Here is a 21,261-nt window from a genome sequence, read left to right as displayed (position 1 = left end):
AACCAGAAGTGGAAAATCACAGTGTGGAAAACAGAAGCAAAGATCCAAGAGCTTAAAAGGCTCAGAAACTTTTCAGAAACCCACAGCATCACTAACCAAATACTGTTCCAGCATTTATTTTGAGATCAACAGAGAAAATATAATTTCTTAGTACGGTAGCATGATCAACTATAAAATGTGTACATCCCAACAGTTTATGTGATCTAGTAACTGTGATACAGTGGTCTCTAAGAAGGTGAAAATCTTCTGCATTCTTAAACACCAAACAGCACTTGCATTTCCATTAAATTTGCTTGGTACCCATCACTAGAGTACTGGCATTTACTGGTTCAAAATATAATTTTTCATTTTTAAATTTCTCTGAATCTCTCTTGTGCCAGAGACACAGGAAAACGCCTCTTCCGTAGTTTGTGTATAAGTTAGTAGTGTATTTGGACCCTCATTAAGACTCAAGAAATGCGTAAGTTGTCAGATATTTAAGCTGCTGATTCCCTAGTACCTAAAGAACTTCCTCTTAAAATCAAAGTTAGATGGTGTGATTATTGCAAGTATTAACTAAACTCATGTCCCATACTTCCCTATGGAAAAATGTTAGGAACTTACAAACTGAAGTTCATCTTTGTTATGAAAAGAACCAGTAGGTGATTATTGGAAACAGATGTGAAAAAGTCATTATGTCCCACTTCAACAGTAGCAAAGGAAGTGCAATGATGAAAAATGAAACAGATAAGCATGAAAATACAGGGTGCCAATTTTGCCTTTGATATACGATAGACTACTCTATTTGAACCACTCTTAGTTTTTCCACACATTTTGGCCTACTTTATTTATCAAAACAACTGCTGAGTTCCTAAAGACTACTATTATTAAGGAAAAAATGCTGGTTTTATGAGGAAAAATGCTTTTAAAATGGAAGGAATATTAGACTGAAATCTAAGCCAACTAATTGTTGTTCCATTAGACCACATTTGTGGCTTAAATTCATGAACCCTGTGAATATATAACACAGGAAATGTAGTTTCTTGGATAATACAAATTCTCCAGTATGTTTAGAGACCAAAAAAAACAGCCAACAAACATTAACACAAATGATGGATCCACATGTTTTTAAACTACAGGCACTGAATACAGGGAGATTACTGGAAGGATGGAAGAATGATGATTTATCATGTTTTCTTTAAAAAGTTTTGCAAAGCTATAAAAACATTGGAAAGACCATTAAAAATTATTTACTGTAATTCAAAAGAGAAAGTAGGAAAATATTTAATAAGGAAGCCAAAGACTATGCATTTCCTTTGTTTTCTGAGAAAAGAAAAAAATATGAGAGGACCTAAAATAAGGAACTAAGATTCTGACTATAACTTTGCCAAAGAAACCATGAAAAATGTGACATTTAAATATTTCCAAGCCACATATCAGCCTTTATATCTGAAGAAGGAAGTTATTCAGAGAGAACCTGAAATTGTCCAATTAGTACTTCAGCTTATAATTTCTATTTCAGACAATTTTAAAGAGAGTTAATAACAAATAAAGGACAAAAGGTAGAAGTGCATATCTGCATGGCTTGCAGAAAAGCAGGTTCTGAAATCCTAATCACAGAGGACCAAGGAAATCTCTTTTTTTCAGGTAATTTTAAATAAGAAGAAAACTTAATTACTGTGAGTGTGATCAAATATTGGAACAGGTTGCCCAGAGAGGATGTGGAGTCTCCTTTCTTGAAGAAACTGAGAAACCAACTGGGCAAGACCCTGAGCAACCTGCTCTAGCTGACCCTGACTTGCTCAGAGGAGTTGGACTAGGTCACCTCCAGAGGTGCCTTCCAACCTCAGACGTTCTATGATTCTCTGATACCAGGCCATACTTCACTGAGAAACTAGCCCATATTTCAGAAATTTCACTCAAAGTACAAAAATGTTCTCATAAGTGTACCTTACTCCCATTGCAAGTCCTCAGCAACTGTGTGGGTTGTCGTACCAAACTTACTAATGTGTACCTCTTTCACCTGACCTTTCAAAGACGATGTTAAAACACTCATTTCTGATCTCCTGTGAATGACATGAAAATGCTTATCATCCATTCCTCTGTTAAACAAACAACAGGTCTGACAACAGGACAAACCATACAGAAATACATCACTACACAGAAGCATCAGAAGTCACAAATCCAATAATGAAAAAGATAAGCAAAGCAAATTTTTGCTTTGTCAAAGCAGAACTGATGACCTAACCATACAGGTTTGGAAAAAACTGACCAAGAACCCAGGCATGCCAGAAACAGCATGCTCCAATTCAGATGTCTCCCTGTTTTAAAGGTCTGAGATCAGCTAATTTGCTTAAGAGAAAAGACAAACAAATGTACATGGCTTAGGGTAGGCATGCTTACCTGTTTAATACCTGTTTTTTCTGCATTGTAATTTTGAGCTGACCATTAACTGAAAATGTTACTAGCTATTTTAACAGCTTTTCTCTTTCATTTAAATAATAAATTATACCCGATTAAGTTAATACCTAAGGGACACGTAAAAACCACCAACAACTTATATAAAAGTCTCTTACAACTCAAAAACTGAAGAAGTATTCCAAATCATCACTTTTTTTATGAAGCATTTATTTTTCTTTATGAAATAATGGAACTTAACCATATGTAATTGTCTATAAATACATTAATATAAATTGTTATGTTATTTATAGTATGGCGTATTGTTTTATTCATTTATCTATATTCATTGGGGGTTGAACTAGATGACCTTTAAAGGTCCCTTCCAACCCAAACTATTCTACGATTCTACGATTTATATGCCCATTAGTAAGTAATTCATTCCCACTATTTGCTGTTACAGTAAAATACTGGATCAATCCTCTCTTTTAGTAGAATATTCATCTGCTTTTACTTTTCATAGTTGTTTTGTTTGGTATAAGAGGTCTCAGAAATATAAACAGAATGTAGGCTGTAACATCATGCAGAATTACTGCAAGGTTTGCAATAAAGAGATTATAGCATAATCAAAATAACTAATACTTAAAAGAAAAAGGTAATTCAGTATTGCCTGCTTCCACCTTAAAAAATTAGTTTAATAGAAGTCAGTTTTGACTTCACCTGGAAGACCAGCTAACATTTTAAAGTATACAAATTGAACATTGCAGTAACAGCTTAATTTCTGCAAGGAAATGCTGACTCATTTGTTTCTCTTGTTAATCTCTTTCATGGCAGATCTTAAATCTCCCAAATCCTTAATGTTCTTCTTTCATAATTAGCAAGAATAACAAATGTTTTTTCTTAGACAGCAAAAATTTGGTTTTGCTAAAAATATTAATTTTGCATAGTATCATAGAAATTACACTGTCCACTATATGGAAAAATGAGTAGTATTGCTTTAAACTGTGCAGAATGGAATTTAGGACTAAAAATTCATGTTCTGACCCGAGTAAATTCTCCTTAACTCCCTGCTCTCTTTCCCAACCTCAACCATTCTGTGAATCTGTGATACTCTGGATTTGCTGTACTGTTTCATCTACTCCAGAGATGCTCATGTCCAGGCAGTTGCACTGAAGTGGAATAGGAAAATTCTGTCCTCTCTTTGTCAACATACAGAACTAGCAACACGGGACAAGGTTTATGAGATCCCTGTCACAGTAAGCAACTCTCTACAGATTCCTGTCTCCCCTCCAAAAAGACTGTAGAAGTTAAAATACCCAATGACTGCTATAACCCCTTCCATCAACTGCCGAGACAGAAAGCATCAGGGACCTGCCATTGACAACAGCTAGTGAAAAAAAAAGCGTGTTGGGCAATTGCTACCAAGGGGACTCTGTTTTGATTTTTCTGATTCAGCACAGAGTTATTTAACAATCACAGCATTTTTGAGACTGCTTGATTGGTTTCAGTCTCTTTGGCTGTTTGTTAAAGAGGAGTTACTTTACCAGTCATTCTGGGACGCTGCAGAAGCTGCCACTTTGGCTACCTGAGTAGTTCACCAGAAATTTCAGCAGCAGGTAAAATGAACTGGCAGGTCCTCAGTGAAGGGAAAAAAATATCACAGCACATAAGGAGGGCCCAGTTGAACAGCTGGCTGTACCAACACAGCTCTGAGCCCCATGCCAGATGTGCAGCAAATTCTTGGCATTACCAGAATGTATTATTTTTTGCCCCCACATGTGTACCATTTAGCAACAAAATTAGATTGTGTATGAAATACATAATGAGCTCTCAGAAAACTGTGAAAGAGTATTTCTATACCTTATGTTTCACTTACCTGAGGTCCCCAAGGTCCTTTAGGCCCAAATGGACGTTCCAGTCCCTACATACAAAAAAAGGAAAGACAAAAAGAAAGTGGTTTTATTTATTAACATTTCTTAATAATTACTAATAATTTGGTTGGATTATAAAAAAATTAAAAATACATTTAAAATAAAACATATTGTCGTGGTTTAACCCCAGTTGGCAACTAAGCACCACACAGCTGCTTGCTCACTCCCCCTTGGTGGGATGGGGGAGAGAAATGGAACAGTAAAAGTGAGAAAACTCATGGTCTGAGATAAAGACAGTTTAAGAGGTAAAGCAAAAGCCGTGTGCACAAGCAAAGCAAAACAAGTCATTCATTAGCTACTTCCCATCAGCAGGCAGGTGTTCAGCCATCTCCAGGAAAGCAGAGCTCCATCATGCATAATGGTTACTTGGCCCTGTAGGAAAAGGCCCTGACTCTGTGTAAGCACAGCTCGGCAATAATGAAAACATCCCTGTGTTATCAACACTGTTTCCAGCACAAATCCAAAACACAGCCCCATACCAGCTACTATAAAGAAAATTAACTCTATTCCAGCCAAAACCAGCACAAAAGTATTAATTCTTAAACATTAACTTAATAAAAATGTTCCATTTAAACAATATGCCAATATTCTACATTGAAATACCCTGAACCATCCTCCTTCATAACACGTCTTTTGTTGCACTTTATAACCCTTCTTAGTTCATTATACTTTCTGATACTTTACAGATGACAAATGCTTGTTTCTTCAACATCATCATCATCATCAATACAAGTTACCTAAAAAAGTTTTATAATCCACTGCAACAGATTCTATGTAGTTTTCTTGGCTACTTTTTTTATGTTCAGGCAGCCTTCAAAACATGCCCTGAATAATTTTCTGTTATCTGATTAAACAGTTACCTTAGCATCCTAATAGCTTCTTAAAAGGTTGTTCAAGACATTTTTTGCCTTTCTTATATATTAAATACTTCCTTTCTAGATTGATGTTTCAATTTTTTTTCTATAATTCCCTCATTCCTGAAGAGATGCTACAAACCCCAGTGAAGACACAAAATTTCCTGTGCCTTCAGAATGTTATCATGTTGCAGACTACTTTTTCTTCCATTTGACAAAACTTCTTGCTTTCCTTTGAGATCTTTATTGAAATACTTTGCTTAGTGACTGCTCCCTAAGAATTTACAAACACTTCCATTTTGTCTTTGATATAGTATGTAGAATGTAAGGAAAAATATTCAGAATTACCATTGACAGAATTTAGTTACGATCCACATGATAAATCTGAGCAATGACAGTAATACCTATTTTGCAGTATTTTCTACTTACATAAGTGAGATAGTTTTGAGTTTATCCTACAGGTCTGGGTAACAAGGCTTCCATTGCTCTTCCCCTGGCTATGTTTCTTTCTGAGTCTACAAAGTCAAATAAAGACTCCTGTTTGGCATCTGTAGGGCTTGGATTAGACTCCACATCCCCCTGCAATTCCCATCACAGAGCACGTTCAAAAACAGGGATGAAACGAAGGACACATCTAGGGAACGTGTTTAGAACACATCTGTATAATTACTGACAGGCTGGGTACCACGGCCTTTTAGTAAGGTTGCCCAATATTTCCTATTTAAGACTCTGGGTTTTGTTATTTATAGCCTTATGTAACTTCAGAAGCATAAGCTGTTACTATTCGTGCCAGATGTCTTTCTGTCTACATTTTAGCCAAAGCAATCCAGTCATTTCCAAGAATGAGGCTAACGAAAAACAGGCGTTTTTCTTTGGTTAAATAAAACCTGCATCCTTAATATTTTAAAGCAGTAGGGTATACTTTGGGAAGTACAGAGCTTAGGGGAGGAGAAAGAAGGAGGTACTTGCTGTAATTCTTAGGCAGATCTACTGAACTTGAGCCAAACTGTAAGCCTTTGAAAAAGGTCATCTGCACCCAGTCAAGAAACACTTGGATTGGAACAGGGACAAGAACTTGGAAAGACATAAGCTAGAGGGATGAAACGCAAAAGCAGCTGAACACGAAGAAAAGAGGGCCACTGGTACCAGGAACCTTGTGTGTCACACCCCGCTTCTGCGTGGGAAGGCTTCTGGGAAGCCATTCCGAAGGCAAACAGGCAACAGCAGGCTCCAAACCGGGTGAGATTTTTGGAGGTTTTGTCACCTCAGTTCATGCCCGTTGCGCTTTCCAGCTTAAGTAACACTGTCTGGTTCCTCCGCTTACTAGTTACTTCCAGGGACGTGTAAAAATTGGTGTGGGGCATCGCTGCCACTGTTTTGCCCTTTTTCCACCTGTCGCTGGCACGCTAATTGAGAGTAACCTTTTCACGAGGAGGCGCTGAACAGCGTCACATAAAGCAGCGGGAGCATTTCAACAAACAAAACCAGCGCAGGCGTCAAGCCATCCTCCCCCTGCTCCGTCGCCGCTTCGCGGTGCGGCCGGCGTTCACTCAGCCCCGCGGTTTCTTCTAACTTTGACTAAGACCCGCAGCTTGCCGGCTTTGATCAGGCCGCCCCAACCGCGCCCTGCGGGTTTACGCCGGCCCAGCTACTGCCAAGCGGGCGCAGCTGGCAGAAAGAGGGCCAAGAAAGAGCGGGCGGCCCGGAGCCGGAAGTGAGGGCACGCCTCCATCCGGCGGAAGGTGCTCTACGTGAGCGGGCGCTCACCCCCGCGCGCCGGAAGCGCAGCGGCTTTCCTTGCCCGGCGCGCCGGAAGCGCCGCAGTTTTTCCTTCCCCGCTGCACTCGCAACCGGAAGCCCCCGTGCGCCTCCTGTTCTTCTTCCTCGGACGGCGGGGCCGGCTGGCGGCGGGTCGCCGCCCCCCGGTGGCGGTGGTGCCGGTGCCGGAGGGCTCCGTGGGGTGGGTGAGCAGCTGCCGCGCCCGGGAAGGGTGGGAGGGTAGCGGTCGTCTGCGCTCTGGTCCCTTCCCAGCGCCGCCGCCGTGTCCCGGCGGGCCTCGGCGGCTTCCTCCTTCCGCGGCTCCGGCGTCGCGCTGCGCCTGGGCAGGGGGCGGTGAGGCGGGCCGGGCTGCGGCCTGGGTGCCCTGCTCCCCCCAACACCTCCCCCCCCCCCACGAGCACGTAGGAGCCGGGCTGGGGAGCAACCAGCAGCCACAGGAGAAGTAAATAACCCTCCCTTTCCATGCTTCCCACTCTAGTGTGTCCCTCTCTCCAATTATAGAAGAGGTTTATAGGATCTGTGGGGTCTTTTTATATATAGGCACGCGTAACAATTCTGGGCATGCGGCTACTGAAAGCATAAATGGAATTTAACAGTAGTGTACATTTATGAATGCTGCTGGGCCAAAAATGAACAAAGACAAGGTAATGTTGGGGCAGAAGGTGGGATTAGGAGCAGTGGAATAAGATGAGGAGTGGGAAGTTGTGTTTCTGCAGAAATCTTCAAAGAGGGCAAGCATTTCTAGGGTATGGAACAGGCTTTAGACAAAACAGACTCTTAATTTTTGTTAATTAGTGCACTTCAATGAGGCAGAGAAATTTTCATCTGCCTATTTCAGGGAGTGGCTTTTTACCAGCAGGACGCCCACGTATCTTGCCACATCACATCTCAGTTAATCCCTTCTTCCTTAATAGTGGGGTGGAGTTTGCAAACACAGCAAATCCTATTGTCGGTTTGTAGGTGGCTATGTTGGTTCTGTCTCAGTAGGCATATACCACTAAAAACAAAGTGTGCTGCGGGGAAAGTGATGCGATGCAGGGAACGCTTAAAGTTTTGGCCTGAAACATATACACGTTAAACCCTTGGGCTAAAAGTCATTCGGAACTGTATTTTTGTTTGTTTAAAGATGATCTCTGATTACAAAGGAATTTGGGGTTTGATAACATTCCTACAAATTATTTTCTCAACAGTTTCCATATGCATGGATATCACCTGAATCTTCTTACAAGAGCTTAAATTGTGTGTAAACTTATCCTAAACATGAGTGGCTCCAAACCTGATATTCTGTGGGCCCCACACCACGTTGACAGATTTGTTGTATGTGATTCGGAATTGAGCCTTTATCACATTGACTCTGCTGTAAGTTCAGAACTCAAGGCAGGGTCCTTGCGGTTATCGGAAGAAACTACAGCTACGCTTTTGTCAATAAATTCAGATACACCGTATATGAAATGTGTGGCTTGGTATCCAAAGTACGATCCTGAATGTCTCCTCGCTGTTGGACAGGCCAATGGTCGAGTGGTACTTACTAGCCTCGGTCAAGATCACAACTCAAAATCTAAAGATTTGATAGGCAAAGAGTTTGTCCCTAAACACGCACGGCAATGTAATACCCTTGCGTGGAACCCACTAGATAGTAATTGGCTTGCTGCTGGGTTAGATAAACATCGGGCTGATTTTTCAGTATTGATCTGGGATATCAGTAGCAAATATGCACCAGAGACTGCAGTTGCTACAGAGAAAGTAAGACTTTCAGCAGGAGATCCGGAAGCAGGACTGGTCGTAACAAAGCCACTGTATGAATTAGGACAGAACGATGCTTGTCTCTCTCTCTGTTGGCTTCCACGGGATCAGAAGCTGCTTTTAGCTGGAATGCATCGAAATCTAGCTATCTTTGATCTGAGGAACACGAGCCAAAAAATATTTGTAAACACCAAGGCTGTCCAAGGAGTGACTGTTGATCCCTATTTCCATGATCGTGTAGCTTCCTTCTATGAAGGTCAGGTTGCCATATGGGATTTAAGAAAGTTTGAAAAGCCTGTTTTGACCTTGACGGAGCAACCAAAACCCTTAACAAAAGTTGCGTGGTGTCCAACAAGAACCGGACTGTTAGCTACTTTAACAAGGGATAGTAATATCATTAGACTGTATGACATGCAGCATACTCCCACCCCTATTGGAGATGAAACTGAGCCAACAATAATTGAAAGAAGTGTCCAGCCATGTGAAAACTACATTGCTTCATTTGCCTGGCATCCCACAAGTCAAAATCGAATGGTGGTAGTGACTCCCAATAGGACTATGTCTGACTTCACAGTTTTTGAAAGAATTTCTCTTGCATGGAGTCCAGTGACATCCTTAATGTGGGCTTGTGGACGACATTTATATGAGTGTACAGAAGAAGGAAAGGCTAGTTCCTTGGAAAAAGACATAGCAACCAAAATGCGGCTCAGAGCTCTGTCAAGGTACGGTCTTGATACTGAACAAGTTTGGAGAAATCACCTCCTAGCTGGAAATGAAGATCCTCAGCTGAAATCGCTTTGGTACACTCTGCATTATATCCTTTATTTTACTGTAGCTTATATCCTAAAGAAGTAATATACCTTTATATGTAAACCAGTTATATGAAATGCATGGATATCTTTAAATATAATGCAACATCCTGTAAATACTTTGCACATGTTAATAGGATGTGACTTTAAATTAAAAAAAAAAAAGTTCTTCAAACACTTGGAAAAAATTAAGCTTCCTATACCTGAAAATACTTATGAAGCAGTATACTGAAGATATGGATCAAAAACTTACAGGAAACAAAGGTCCCTTAGTTTATGCTGGCATTAAATCGATTCTGAAATCATCTTTGGGTAAGAAAGTTCCAACTTTGATAAGTTCTATTATAGTATGTTTACAGAATGATGCACTCGTGGGTCTGTCATTAAAAATTGTTGAAAGAGGCTATTTAAAAATATAGAAAAAAAGTATTTCTGTTTGTGTTTTAACAGTTATATTACAGGAACTTCCAGAATTTTCAGTGTTCTTGGAAAGTCAGTAATCATAAAAACAAAGTATCCTCAGAGGTAAATCTACAACTGAACTATTTCAAACATTTGGGTTTTGACTATGGCGCTGAAAATTCTTGCTCCCCACATAACTATTATACTTTTTGAAGTTCCACATAGGATTGTAGTTCTAGGAAGCTGACTTTACTGTAGTCACTGCTAATGTACTAATCACATTTGTATAACTGTGTTTAAATAGGCTGTCTTGTTCTGTAGCGTTAATCACCTCTGGTGCATCACATGCCTCTCATGCTCAGTAAAGTTTTTATTAGTATAATTTATTATTTGAATTTTTCCTTCTCTATTCATTATGTGTCTTACTAATGTTTATGCTCCTTGGAGCAAAAAACCCCCAACTCTTTAGTGGTGGGAAAGCTTCTAGCACATTCATGGTTGCTAAGAAGAAGAGAACTGGTAGAGCAGGTGCTTGACTGTGTAGTATGTATTTTCAAATTGAACATATTGATAACCCCTGTCAATTCTAACAAGAACCTCCAAAATCTTAGGGGGTAGAGGAAAGAAAAAAGCCTTAATGGGAAATATGTGTCAAATTTAGATGCATGATTTTTAGCAGATCAAAATGATTTTGTGGATGCTGCTACTTACCATGGAGCTTTTAGTGATGTTAATTTAAAGTACTAAAATATGATACTCAGCTTTTGTACTCTGCTTTATGATTGAAATCAAAGTGTTGCAATTTAAATTGTGATTTAAGCATAATTTAACTTATTTTCCATTTCTAGGAACGACAGAGAACCTCAGGCACAGCAGGAGTGGATCTGATAGACAAGCAGATATTATTCAGTATCTGAGTGAGGAGAGATCCTTGGCTTTGCAGCTCTGTGGGTGGATAAAGAAGGGAACAGACTTAGATGTGGAACCTTTTTTAAATTCGTTGGAACAGGAAGGAGACTGGGAGCGAGCTGCTGCTGTAGCACTTTTCAACTTGGACATACGGCGAGCAATACAAATTCTAAATAAAGGGGCTTCCTCAGGAAAAGGTGCGTATTGTGTTTAGTATCTTTTACTTTGACATTATATCACCTTAGTAGATTTTTTTCTGTAAACAGAATTATGGAAGATAGTATGGAAAAGATGCCTGTTGTCTTATAAAATAGTTACTTCAAGTGGTTGTGTTGGAGCCTGAGAATCTGACAGATCCTGATCTTTCACTCCTCAGACTGTCATATGCCTTACTATCTAGTTAAAATAGATTGTATGTTTCAGAATTTCTTATTGATACTATGCTGGTTTTGGCTGGGATGGAGTTAATGTTCTTCATAGTAGCTGGTATGAGGCTGTGTTTTGGATTTGCGCTGAAAACTGTTGATAACACAGAGATGTTCTCATTACTGCTGAGCAGTGCTTACCCAGAGTCAAGGCCTTTTCTGCTTCTCACACTGCCTCACCAGCAGGTGGGCTGGGGGTGCACAAGAAGTTGGGAGGGGACACAGCTGGGACAGCTGACCCCAAATGACCAAAGGGATATCCCATACCATATGACATCATGCTCAGTATATAGAGCTGGGGGGAGTTGGCCAGGGGTTGCGGATCGCTGCTCAGGAACTAACTGGGTATCGGTCGGCAAGTTGTGAGCAATTGCATTGTGCATCACTTGTTTTGTATATTCCAATTCTTCTATTATTATTACTGTCATTTTATTACCATTATCATTATTATTTTCTTCCTTTCTGTTCTATTAAACTGTCTTTATCTCAACCTACGAGTTTTACTTTTTTGGTTTTTTTTTCCTCCTGATTCTCTCCTCCATCCCACTGGGTGGGGGGGAAGTGCGCAAGCAGCTGCCTGGTGCTTAGTTGCTGTCTGGGATTAAACCACGACAGATACATAGCTGAGAAAGTGTTACACTGAGAACTAGTGGGATTCTTTTATTTTAATGGAACTGTGTCTTGGCTAGATGTCATGTATACCTGCTTCCTTTGGGCTATATGGAGCTCTCCACCAGTGCGATGGCTGTGAAATAACTCAAATGTAATATTCAGGGTCTGCAGAAAACATTTGTTTTGGAGTAATATTTGGCAAGAGTTGCAATGTATGACGGAAAAGTTAAGCTACTAGAGCCAGGAGATGGAGGTATTTTTGTTCTGTTTTCTTGCCAGTATTCCTCCTACAAGCGTGGTTTGCATCTGTGTTCTTTTATTAAATTTAAAAGACTATCTTGCCGCTAAAGTGGATAGGTAAAACATGAAGGGAACCTTTAAGGTTCTTTTTTTTTTAATATTGCCCCTTTCTGGTGGGGGAAGTGAATGTGTGCTTTCCATAGGGAAGGTTCAGAGTGGAGACATGCTATTTTAAAAAATAAAATTGAACTTTATGACAGAATGAATATTTAGATGAAATAGATTTAATGTTTTCAGGAAACTTGTTAACTTGAAGCTGCTATATGCAGTTGTCATCCTCCAGCTAGGTCGATTAAGTGATGGCTATGTATGCAATCCTATCTTTTCACTTCTTGTGGATATGAATTATGGTAATGACAATCTTTTCTGATAGTGATAGGAACACATTTAGCAGTTCAAAACTATTTCAAAATACCAGAACCAGTGTGGTGTTGCTTGAAGTATAACTCAGGCTGTCACTCATGTGGGCTTGTAACTTTGAGCTGTTAGCTGAACAGAGGCATTTAAACCAGAAACTAATAAATGCTAGTGTATGCACATTTATTTTAGCTAGTGTTAATTCTGCTGTATTTTGTCTTGCATCTTGACAAAACGTTCTGTTTCAAACTGATGCTTTCAATTACAGTTTTAATTGTTTGGGTTTTTTTAAGTCCATAAATTGAATATTGTTTCACTGGTTGTTTTTAATAAATCAGGTGATCTGAACCTTAATGTAGTAGCAATGGCTCTGTCAGGCTACACGGATGAGAAGAACTCACTTTGGAGAGAAATGTGCAGTACTCTAAGACTGCAGTTGAACAATCCCTACTTGTGTGCTATGTTTGCTTTCCTGACAAGTGAGTCTGGTTCATATGATGGTGTTTTGGTGAGTAAATTTCTGTTATGTTAAAATTCCTTTAAGTAATAGGTGCATATATATACACATACACGCGTGTAAGGGAAGTGCTATATAGTCCATGAATTAATCAGATTAGAATGTATTATTTTCTCCTGATGGCAGATAACGTTTTTTTTCTGCTAAACAGACATCTCATATCAGTGAATGTTACATTAGTGAATGAATCATGCATAAGCAGCCAAAATATCCAATATAGTTCACGCATTCTTTAGGGGAAATTTTTTTAGCATGGAGTTATTAAACCACTAGAAATGCATTATCAAAATAATTGGGGGGGGAGCAAAAGGGGAGAGAGGTTAATAATGGAAATGCACAAAACAGAATAAGTGCAGGGGAGTTTGCAGAACTTTCATCAAGCTATATTTGCATTGAATTGTATTTTATTTTTCATTGTTTACTTGTTAAAATAATTTCACTGTGTTGAAACAGTAAACAGAATAATTTCACATCTTCTGAAATTGGTATAGAATTGCCATGTGAAGAGCAAACTAAATCTTTAATATGAGATGCTTTGGGCCTTTGGGGGAGTAACATGCTTGCTGCTTGGTTAGAGAACAACAGAAATACTTGATTCAATAGGAATTATTTAGCCCAAGGGAGGACTCCTGTCATGCAACAGGGTAATTGGCCTAAACCTGTTGAAAACAAAGTTGTCATATGATGCTTTTAGGGTATTAAAAAAAAATAACATAAGAATCCCAGAGGAGAGAAACCTGAGTGGTTTTTTCTTTCTTCAAGAGAGAATGCTCTTGTTCTCTGGATGTTAGGTAATAATTTTATAGTTGTTTTTTATTGATGAATTGGAAACTGACAGATCATAAGGTGTTTGTTTTTTTAATTTTAATTTTTACTTCAGTGACATCTGTTGAAGTTTGCATGAAAAAGATTTTCCAAGCACATCTCCTTGTTTTGGTAGTGTCAATCACAATTTCTATTCTGAGAATATCAGGAGGGAAAAATATGGGCATGGCTAAGTACCAGAATTAATCTAGTCAAGGATTTTTTTTCTTTAGTGTTGCATCTAGTAAAAGGATTAAAAAGCAGAAAGTAAATATTATTGCATTGCTGCACCTTGAGTGCCAATATACTTGTGAGAAGTCCATGTTCTGGGTGTTGGAGTTAGTTGTACCAGGCTTTCCTGCCATTTGAGTAGATTGTTCTGAGTGCAGACAATCTGATATTTAGTGTTAGCTTTCTTCAGATGTGATGTTTTCTTTGTACATAATCAATTTCATAGTTATACAATAGTACAAATGTTCTGACTTTTACAAACTATGTATTGAAAAAGAAGAAACTTGCATGTGATGGTAGTATTCCTATTTTTCTCTCCGAAGTATGAAAATAATGTAGCTGTACGAGACAGAGTGGCATTTGCTTGCAAGTTCCTCAACGATGCTCAGGTAAGTTTGTGGTTGCATATTTAAGCAAACTGTTAAGCTGGGCTTTATTTAGAGGTGGAAGAAACTCTGGAGTGGAGGGGTGAACAGTGGAAGCAATGAGTCATGAGTGATTTGGTTTTCTCATCACAGTAGGATCTAAGGTATGGTATAATCTGGTCTTCAGTCTGTACCTTCAGCTTGATTTGGTGTTTTTTTTCTTGTTTGTTTGGGTTTTTTATTAGTATTCATGACATGCTAGTTTGTTAAATGTTATTGCATTACCTGTATGTCTGTTTTGCTGAAGAGTATTTGTACTTACTCAGTATTTATTTCCAAATATTTATGTTGTCTCAAATTCAGGCTTGGTTTTACAGCAGGAATGTTTTCTTTTAAATTCACTGAAGTATTTAAAGAATATGTAACCTCCCTCTTTGCACTTCCTATCAGGAGGCTTAAGGTTTCTTGATAAATACTTGAATTCTTGCAATATTGTGGATATAGCCATATAACTTTTTCTGCCTAACGTCCAGCAAGCACCATATTCTGTTAGCAGTGGACACTTATAGAAAGCTATTCAAATCATTAAAAGTTTTGTCATATGCCAACATAAATGAGTTAGGAAGGGGTGAACAGACAGCAAAAGTTAAGTAAATTTTTTTTATAGCTGAACAGGTTTATTGAAAAGCTGACGAATGAAATGAAAGATGCTGGGAATTTGGAGGGAATACTGTTAACTGGGCTGACAAAAGATGGAGTTGACTTGATGGAAAGTTATGTTGACAGAACGGGCGATGTCCAGACAGCAAGCTACTGCATGCTACAGGTTAGTGTTTCACTCAAAAATAAATCTTTATAGAGGAGAACTAAACATAGTTTCTTTAGCAGTATAGTACTAAATCTTGTGAAGTAAAAAGTATTTTCTGTAATAAATTGGGATGGTACATATCATGCCTGTTTTGCAGAATCATCTGAAACACTCAATGTTAACTATAAACATGTATCTTCACTCTCTCTCTCTGTTTGAGGTAGCTTGAGGAGATAGCAGGGGAAAGAGGCAAAAAGAAAACATTGTCCTTTTCACTAGCTGAACTGGGAATACTCATTCCTCTGCTTATTGCTGGTGTGTTTCCTGACAGGTTCATTATTTTTTTGCTTCCAGGATTTTGATGGAGAACTCAGGTGAGATTTTTTGTTTGTAGGCATTGGGTTTGGCTTTTTTTGTGATGAATTTGTCTTGGCCCTTACACAGTTGCAGCTATTGCCAGCACTGTGTTTAACTGCATATGTAACCATCAATGATATAGACTGTGATATGTGACAGAATTTTATAATCCTTCATATGACAGACATCAGTTTTTAGGAGGACAGGGCAGCATAAGTATTTTCAACCAGAGAGGCAGACTGATGGGAACTTTTATCAAACTCACATTACAGTTTAGCAGAAAATTAATCTTTTTCTAGACAAATTACACTGCATTATTTCTCATATCTTGTTGTATGCTTTATAAAGCCTTTTGAAAAAGTGAATAACATGTATTGTGTATCTTCAGTAAGTGTCTGACATTTTTTCCTGCCTGCTTTAGGGTTCTCCATCGGATGTACTTAAGGATGAAAGGGTTCAGTACTGGATCGAGAACTACAGGAATCTTTTGGATGCTTGGAGATTTTGGCATAAACGTGCAGAATTTGATATCCATAGGAGTAAGCTGGATCCCAGTTCAAAGCCTTTAGCCCAGGTAAATGTAATTCTTGTATGAAGTATGACAAGTCCAGAAAGGAAGGCAGCATGGTACTTCTATAGAAAAAAGTTGCTGGCCGCACCTTGGCTTTCATGACGATTCATGTGCAAAAGAAAGATTTCAACTAAGGCTGCCCTGAAAAAGTAGCTGTTTTTTTCAAAATATTTTTTTAGAAAGGACTTGATAACTGTTTTAATAGAGAGTACAGAAATCTGGTAAACAAATCTACGTGTCTTCATGTCTAATCTAGGAAATCAGTTCCCTACCATTTTATTTGTGTTCGTTTTTTTTTTTTTTTCTTTTCTTAAACCTTTTTCTTTCAAATAACAGGTGGTCTTTCAGAAACTAACTTTTCAACACTTTTTCTGGGGAAACTCGTTTTTTTTCCTCCCATGTTGAAAAACAAAATCAGAGACGTATCATCCAGCTGAGTTCAGCATTACTGTGAGAATGATGCTGAAACCAGGGAATTGAACCAAGAACTAGTTCAAATTGGCTCTGTTCTAACTGAAGCGAACCTCAAAGCTATTTTGAAGCCCTTGAACTTTAAACTAAAAGTCAACAGCAGCAACTTTCATTATCAGTTCTGAACATAAGCTAACCCCAAAACTAACGCCCTGTCCAAATGCTATCTACTTAACATCTGGTGGCATTTTTAGCCAACATGGTCTTATCACAGCACCTTCCGCTCTCTCATGTCTGCTAAGTATGTGCATTACAAGCCTTAGGGCCCAAGGGCTTCTAAGGAAGACTGGTTTTGAATTCATATATCTGTCACAGCTGTTTAAGGACAGCTGCATCCTTACTGCTCCAAATGGGAGAGAGTTGAGTTTACTGCTCCTTCATTTATGTGATCAACATAAATAGCCCCTAAGGAGTTTAAAGTATGTGGTCCTTGGTATCAAGTCATAACTTGTGGCATAAGGTATGTAGATAAAGATTCTTAGGAAAATACTCATGTTGGGGACTCTAGAGTGGGTCACCTGACTATAAGGAGGGAGATGCCAGATTTAGTTACATAGTAGGTAGAGTAAACTTAATTTCTTTCATTACTGCAGATATGGCTTTTTATTATCTTAAATAATACCTTTCCAAGTTTTAGCAATTGTGCATGTTTTTATGTGTTTCTGAGGTAACTGAGCATCATTAATGCCTACTCAGGACTGCAGTCCACATCTATAAGCCAAGATGTTAGGAACTCCTTCACAAGTAGCCTTGGCTTTCCAGGGCACTCTCTAGAATATCTGGTAAATTAAGTGTTTGCTAGCTTGAACAAATTCACTCATAGGTGTAGCAAAAGTGGAATGAAACCAAAAAATTAATGGGCTTTTGTTCTCTTTAGGTGTTTGTGAGTTGCAATTTCTGTGGAAAATCAATCTCTTACAGCTGTTCAGCTATTCCTCATCAGGGGCGAGGTTTTAGCCAATACGGAGTTAGCGGTTCACCAACTAAGTCAAAAGTTACAAGCTGTCCTGGTTGCCGTAAACCCCTTCCTCGCTGTGCGCTTTGCTTGATAAATATGGGAACACCAGTTTCCAGCTGTCCAGGTATGACACAGTGGGTTTTAGTTATTCAGCTAGAGTACTAGTTAGAGGCCTAATTAGCAGTTCCTGTTGGAATATCTTCTGTTGCACCTTTTTCTTTCTGTTTATACTCATACTATAAATATTCATACTCATCATTTTGAGTGAGGAAGACCATAATTGAAAACTTCTTTACATCCCATCTGATTTTATGATGAAACCTATGTCTCAATTCTTTCGTGTCAGACAGTATGCACAGTTACTTGGTTCTGACAGTTTTCCCAGTGAGATTATCAGTGCAATTCCATGGTTAGACAGATGAAAAGATTCAAGTATTGTGGTGGTCAGTATTGTGACCTTTAAAACTGTAAGAAATGGGAAGTGTGTTTTCTTGAGATGAATTATAGGCATGCTACAGAAATCTTGGAATGTAAATTAATTGATTTTTAGCTGGAAGAGGAAGAGAGAATAAATTTAAATTTAATTTTTCATATTTTATTTAAATTTAATTTAATTTTCACTAAGTACAAAAGAACATATGGGTCATGCTGTCACAGCTAAGAAATATTATGACTAGAATCTTTTGGTTCTGTATGTCTTGGGCTCAGCATTATACAAGGTCTAAACTAAACTGATTTTGTCCATATTTTTAGGTCAGTCTTGTTATAGGGCCCTGAGCAGCTGTGCAGTTTTCATCTATTGATATATCTCCTCTCATTCTTTCACTGATCTGTGTTATGACTTCTGTATTGTAATTGTTCCAATTCATACCTTAGATTTTGTTGATGTTTCTAAAGCAGAACATTTCACATGCAGTAAAACAGGCCTGTAATTCACTGTAACATAAATCAATCACTGAAACATAAATCACTGTTGAAAGAGATTCTGTCTGTAAAATTTGTTTAATAGGCAAGTTTAGCATGTCCGTAAGATGTGAAACAACAGTTCAGCAATAAAATTCTTGTTTTGGCATTCGACCAGTTCTTAATAATTTTACTGACTTCACTTTTAAAATCAGGCCACTTCTTCACATAATGTTCCTAATTTCAAATTTACTCTGATAGTGTTACTGGGACTGAAACAGAAATTATTTACAAGCATATTTGTGTGTGGGGGGGGGTTGCCTCTGCACAGGAGGATCCAAGTCAGATGAAAAAGTGGATCTTAGCAAAGACAAGAAGTTAGCCCAGTTCAACAACTGGTTTACTTGGTGTCACAACTGTAGGCATGGTGGACATGCTGGACATATGCTTAGCTGGTTCAGGTAAGTTGATATTAAAATCTTTCCATTTCACCTGTGTATGCTGCACTGAGTAGGACATGCCTCCTTTGCTGTATCTATCATTAATTATTGTGTTTTGTTGGTTTAGAACATATGCAAAACTTGACTATGATGCCTAGTGTTTCTGAGATACTACGTCCCTGCATGTACTTAAATGTATAGATTACTAAATTCTTGTTAGTTTTATTTTATATGTTTTTTCTTTTTTCTGCTATTGCTGTCTAGGGACCATACTGAGTGCCCAGTTTCTGCTTGCTCTTGTAAGTGTATGCAGCTGGATACAACAGGGAATCTCATTCCAGCAGAGACTGTCCAGGCATAAATATTGTTTGAAAACGTGGGGCGCTCTGATGGATGTCCATCATAGTCCAAGCATATATTTTAGACAAAGGTCATTTGTGACTTACTGACTATGAAAAAATAAATTGCTATCAGATTAGTAAAATGATGTGTGTCTGACTGTGCTTGGTAGAAACAGGTATTCCTGAAATGAACCTCTGGGTATAGCATATGGTCCTTGTTCAGAGGATTGAAGCAGTTCAATTCAAAAGCACTCCTGGAATTGTGGACTCTTTGGATTTGCTAAAATCCAAAGAACTTTATTAAAAGTTTTCAGGGTAATACTGATGGGCCCTTTTATTTGTTTTTCTAAACAAAGCAGTGTTTCTATGCTGTGAAAGTGGGCCTTCAAAATAAATACCTGGAAAGTGTTCTTCAGAAGATGGCAAAGTGATGCTGTGGATTCCTCTGTTCATTGTTTGATCACACTTTCTTGTATGCAAATGATAATTTCCTTGTAAGTTCATTCAAAGTGCCACTGTTAATTGTATTCTAAAGATTTTTATTTTAAAGAAAAATCCATTTCTTTCTGTTACCAAGTTTTGTTAATAGTAAAGCAATATCTTTGCAATTCAAGATCTTATTTGCCTACGTACCTAGCCGATGTGAATTTTAATGATAAAGAATTTGAGGGGTTTGTCTCCTAGCAATGCTTATATCCTAGAGAAGAGTTCCCTGAAAGGTCATGTGTGTTTCAGTGCAGAATGCAGGTAAACTATAGGAGGTTTCATTTGATTGATTAATTTTTAAGATAGTGCTGTAAAGATCTGAAATCTTAAGGACTGGAGACTTGTAAATATTTAAGTTTTAAACTACTTAATGAATTTTGACTTCAAAAATATTTGAAGACTTTTGGATAATCAGCATTTCCCTGTACTTCTGAAATATGCTGGGAAGTGTGAAATCAACCTATAAAAATCCTGCTTCTGGTCACTAGCAGACACCGGTCTGCTCCCAAAAGGATGCACAATATTAAGTCATTGACCAGAAGTAGTTACGTTACCAGCTGGAACTAAGATTATTAACTTGAGAGTCAATGATATTTTGCTAATACTGTGCTAGGAGCTAATGGGTATTGTTGTCCTTGGTTTGTAGGCAACAAAATTCACACAAATTAGGGGAAAAAAAAAACCTGTTTTAAGGTATGTGATAATAACATCAGTTTATTTGGTGTGTGTTTATTTACCAGTAGAAACAGTATATGAGTTACTTAACACTTGCGTGCTATGAAATACTAAATGGAATGCTAGCAATAAACTGGTACCGTATTGCCAGGACTGTGAAAATCGGTGTTTAAAAAGAGAATATATTGTAATATACCACTTGTTCTAAGATCTCTAGTGTAGTTGCAACAAGTTAGAATGTGGAAACATTTTCTGTAGATGTACATGATTACATTCAGGACTTTGGGTTATATTTTCTGATTTAGCATTAATGTTGTAATACATCTGCTACATTTATTCTCATCTAAATTTCTTGCCTAATTGACAAAGATCTTTTTTAAGTTAAAAATCTAAGAGGTACTTTATATTTGTAGGCATGGGAGAGCAGTTACTTTTTTTTCTTGTTAGCATATTTATTTCACTTTCCAGTATTCTTGCACACTTAATGTTGCTGTTGAAGAGCTCTTCAAAATGTTCTCCACTTATATATGTAAACTGGGGTTTAATGTATGATACCCTATTTATATAAATACAGGCAATAAAACTTTTGCTTTATGGAAATGAGGATTTGTAAGTGTCAAGGATATGTTTTTATTCCTCTGTAGCAACATTTAGTAAATTTTCCTGATAAATTCCATGGCCAGGTGAATGCAACTACTAACATACAATGTCTCATTTTCTTATTTAAAGAAAACTCATTTGTAACATTTTTGACTTGACTATACCTGTTTGTGTCAAATTCTATCATTTAATTAAAGTAGATGCTTACTTTGATACTGAGCGTGTCTTTGAAATGTT

General features: G+C 38.1%; 1 protein-coding gene across 5 annotated transcripts; it reads left to right on the top strand.

Annotated features, from left to right (window-relative positions):
* Window positions 1–7,017: 7,017 nt before the first annotated feature.
* Window positions 7,018–21,237, top strand: MIOS (meiosis regulator for oocyte development). Of its 5 annotated transcripts, none has more exons than XM_049799049.1 (11): window positions 7,018–7,121; window positions 8,131–9,497; window positions 9,706–9,804; window positions 10,743–11,000; window positions 12,836–13,005; window positions 14,373–14,438; window positions 15,082–15,240; window positions 16,001–16,153; window positions 17,499–17,703; window positions 18,814–18,943; window positions 19,187–21,237. In XM_049799049.1, the coding sequence occupies exons 2-11, from the start codon at window positions 8,201–8,203 to the stop codon at window positions 19,281–19,283; spliced, it is 2,634 nt and encodes an 877-aa protein (XP_049655006.1). In that variant the 5' UTR covers window positions 7,018–7,121; window positions 8,131–8,200; the 3' UTR covers window positions 19,284–21,237. The 5 variants fall into 5 exon arrangements, with proteins under 5 accessions (XP_049655006.1, XP_049655008.1, XP_049655009.1 ...); XM_049799051.1 differs by having other exon boundaries at window positions 7,018–7,125; XM_049799052.1 differs by lacking the exons at window positions 18,814–18,943; window positions 19,187–21,237 and adding an exon at window positions 15,577–15,596 and having other exon boundaries at window positions 17,499–17,638.
* Window positions 21,238–21,261: the final 24 nt, after the last annotated feature.

The sequence above is a fragment of the Accipiter gentilis genome, chromosome 4, assembly GCF_929443795.1.
Source record: "Accipiter gentilis chromosome 4, bAccGen1.1, whole genome shotgun sequence".
Taxonomy (NCBI): domain Eukaryota; kingdom Metazoa; phylum Chordata; class Aves; order Accipitriformes; family Accipitridae; genus Astur; species Astur gentilis.
This window is presented reverse-complemented; position numbering and strand designations above follow the sequence as displayed.

What these genes read in the sequence shown, in the direction of transcription:
- MIOS (XM_049799049.1), top strand. Translation starts at nt 8,201, where the DNA reads ATGAGTGGCTCCAAACCTGATATTCTGTGGGCCCCACACCACGTTGAC. An exon ending in GCTTTGGTACACTCTGCATT is followed by an intron (nt 9,498 to 9,705) that starts ATATCCTTTATT and finishes ACCTGAAAATAC; the next exon opens with TTATGAAGCAGTATACTGAA. An exon ending in GATTCTGAAATCATCTTTGG is followed by an intron (nt 9,805 to 10,742) that starts GTAAGAAAGTTC and finishes TTCCATTTCTAG; the next exon opens with GAACGACAGAGAACCTCAGG.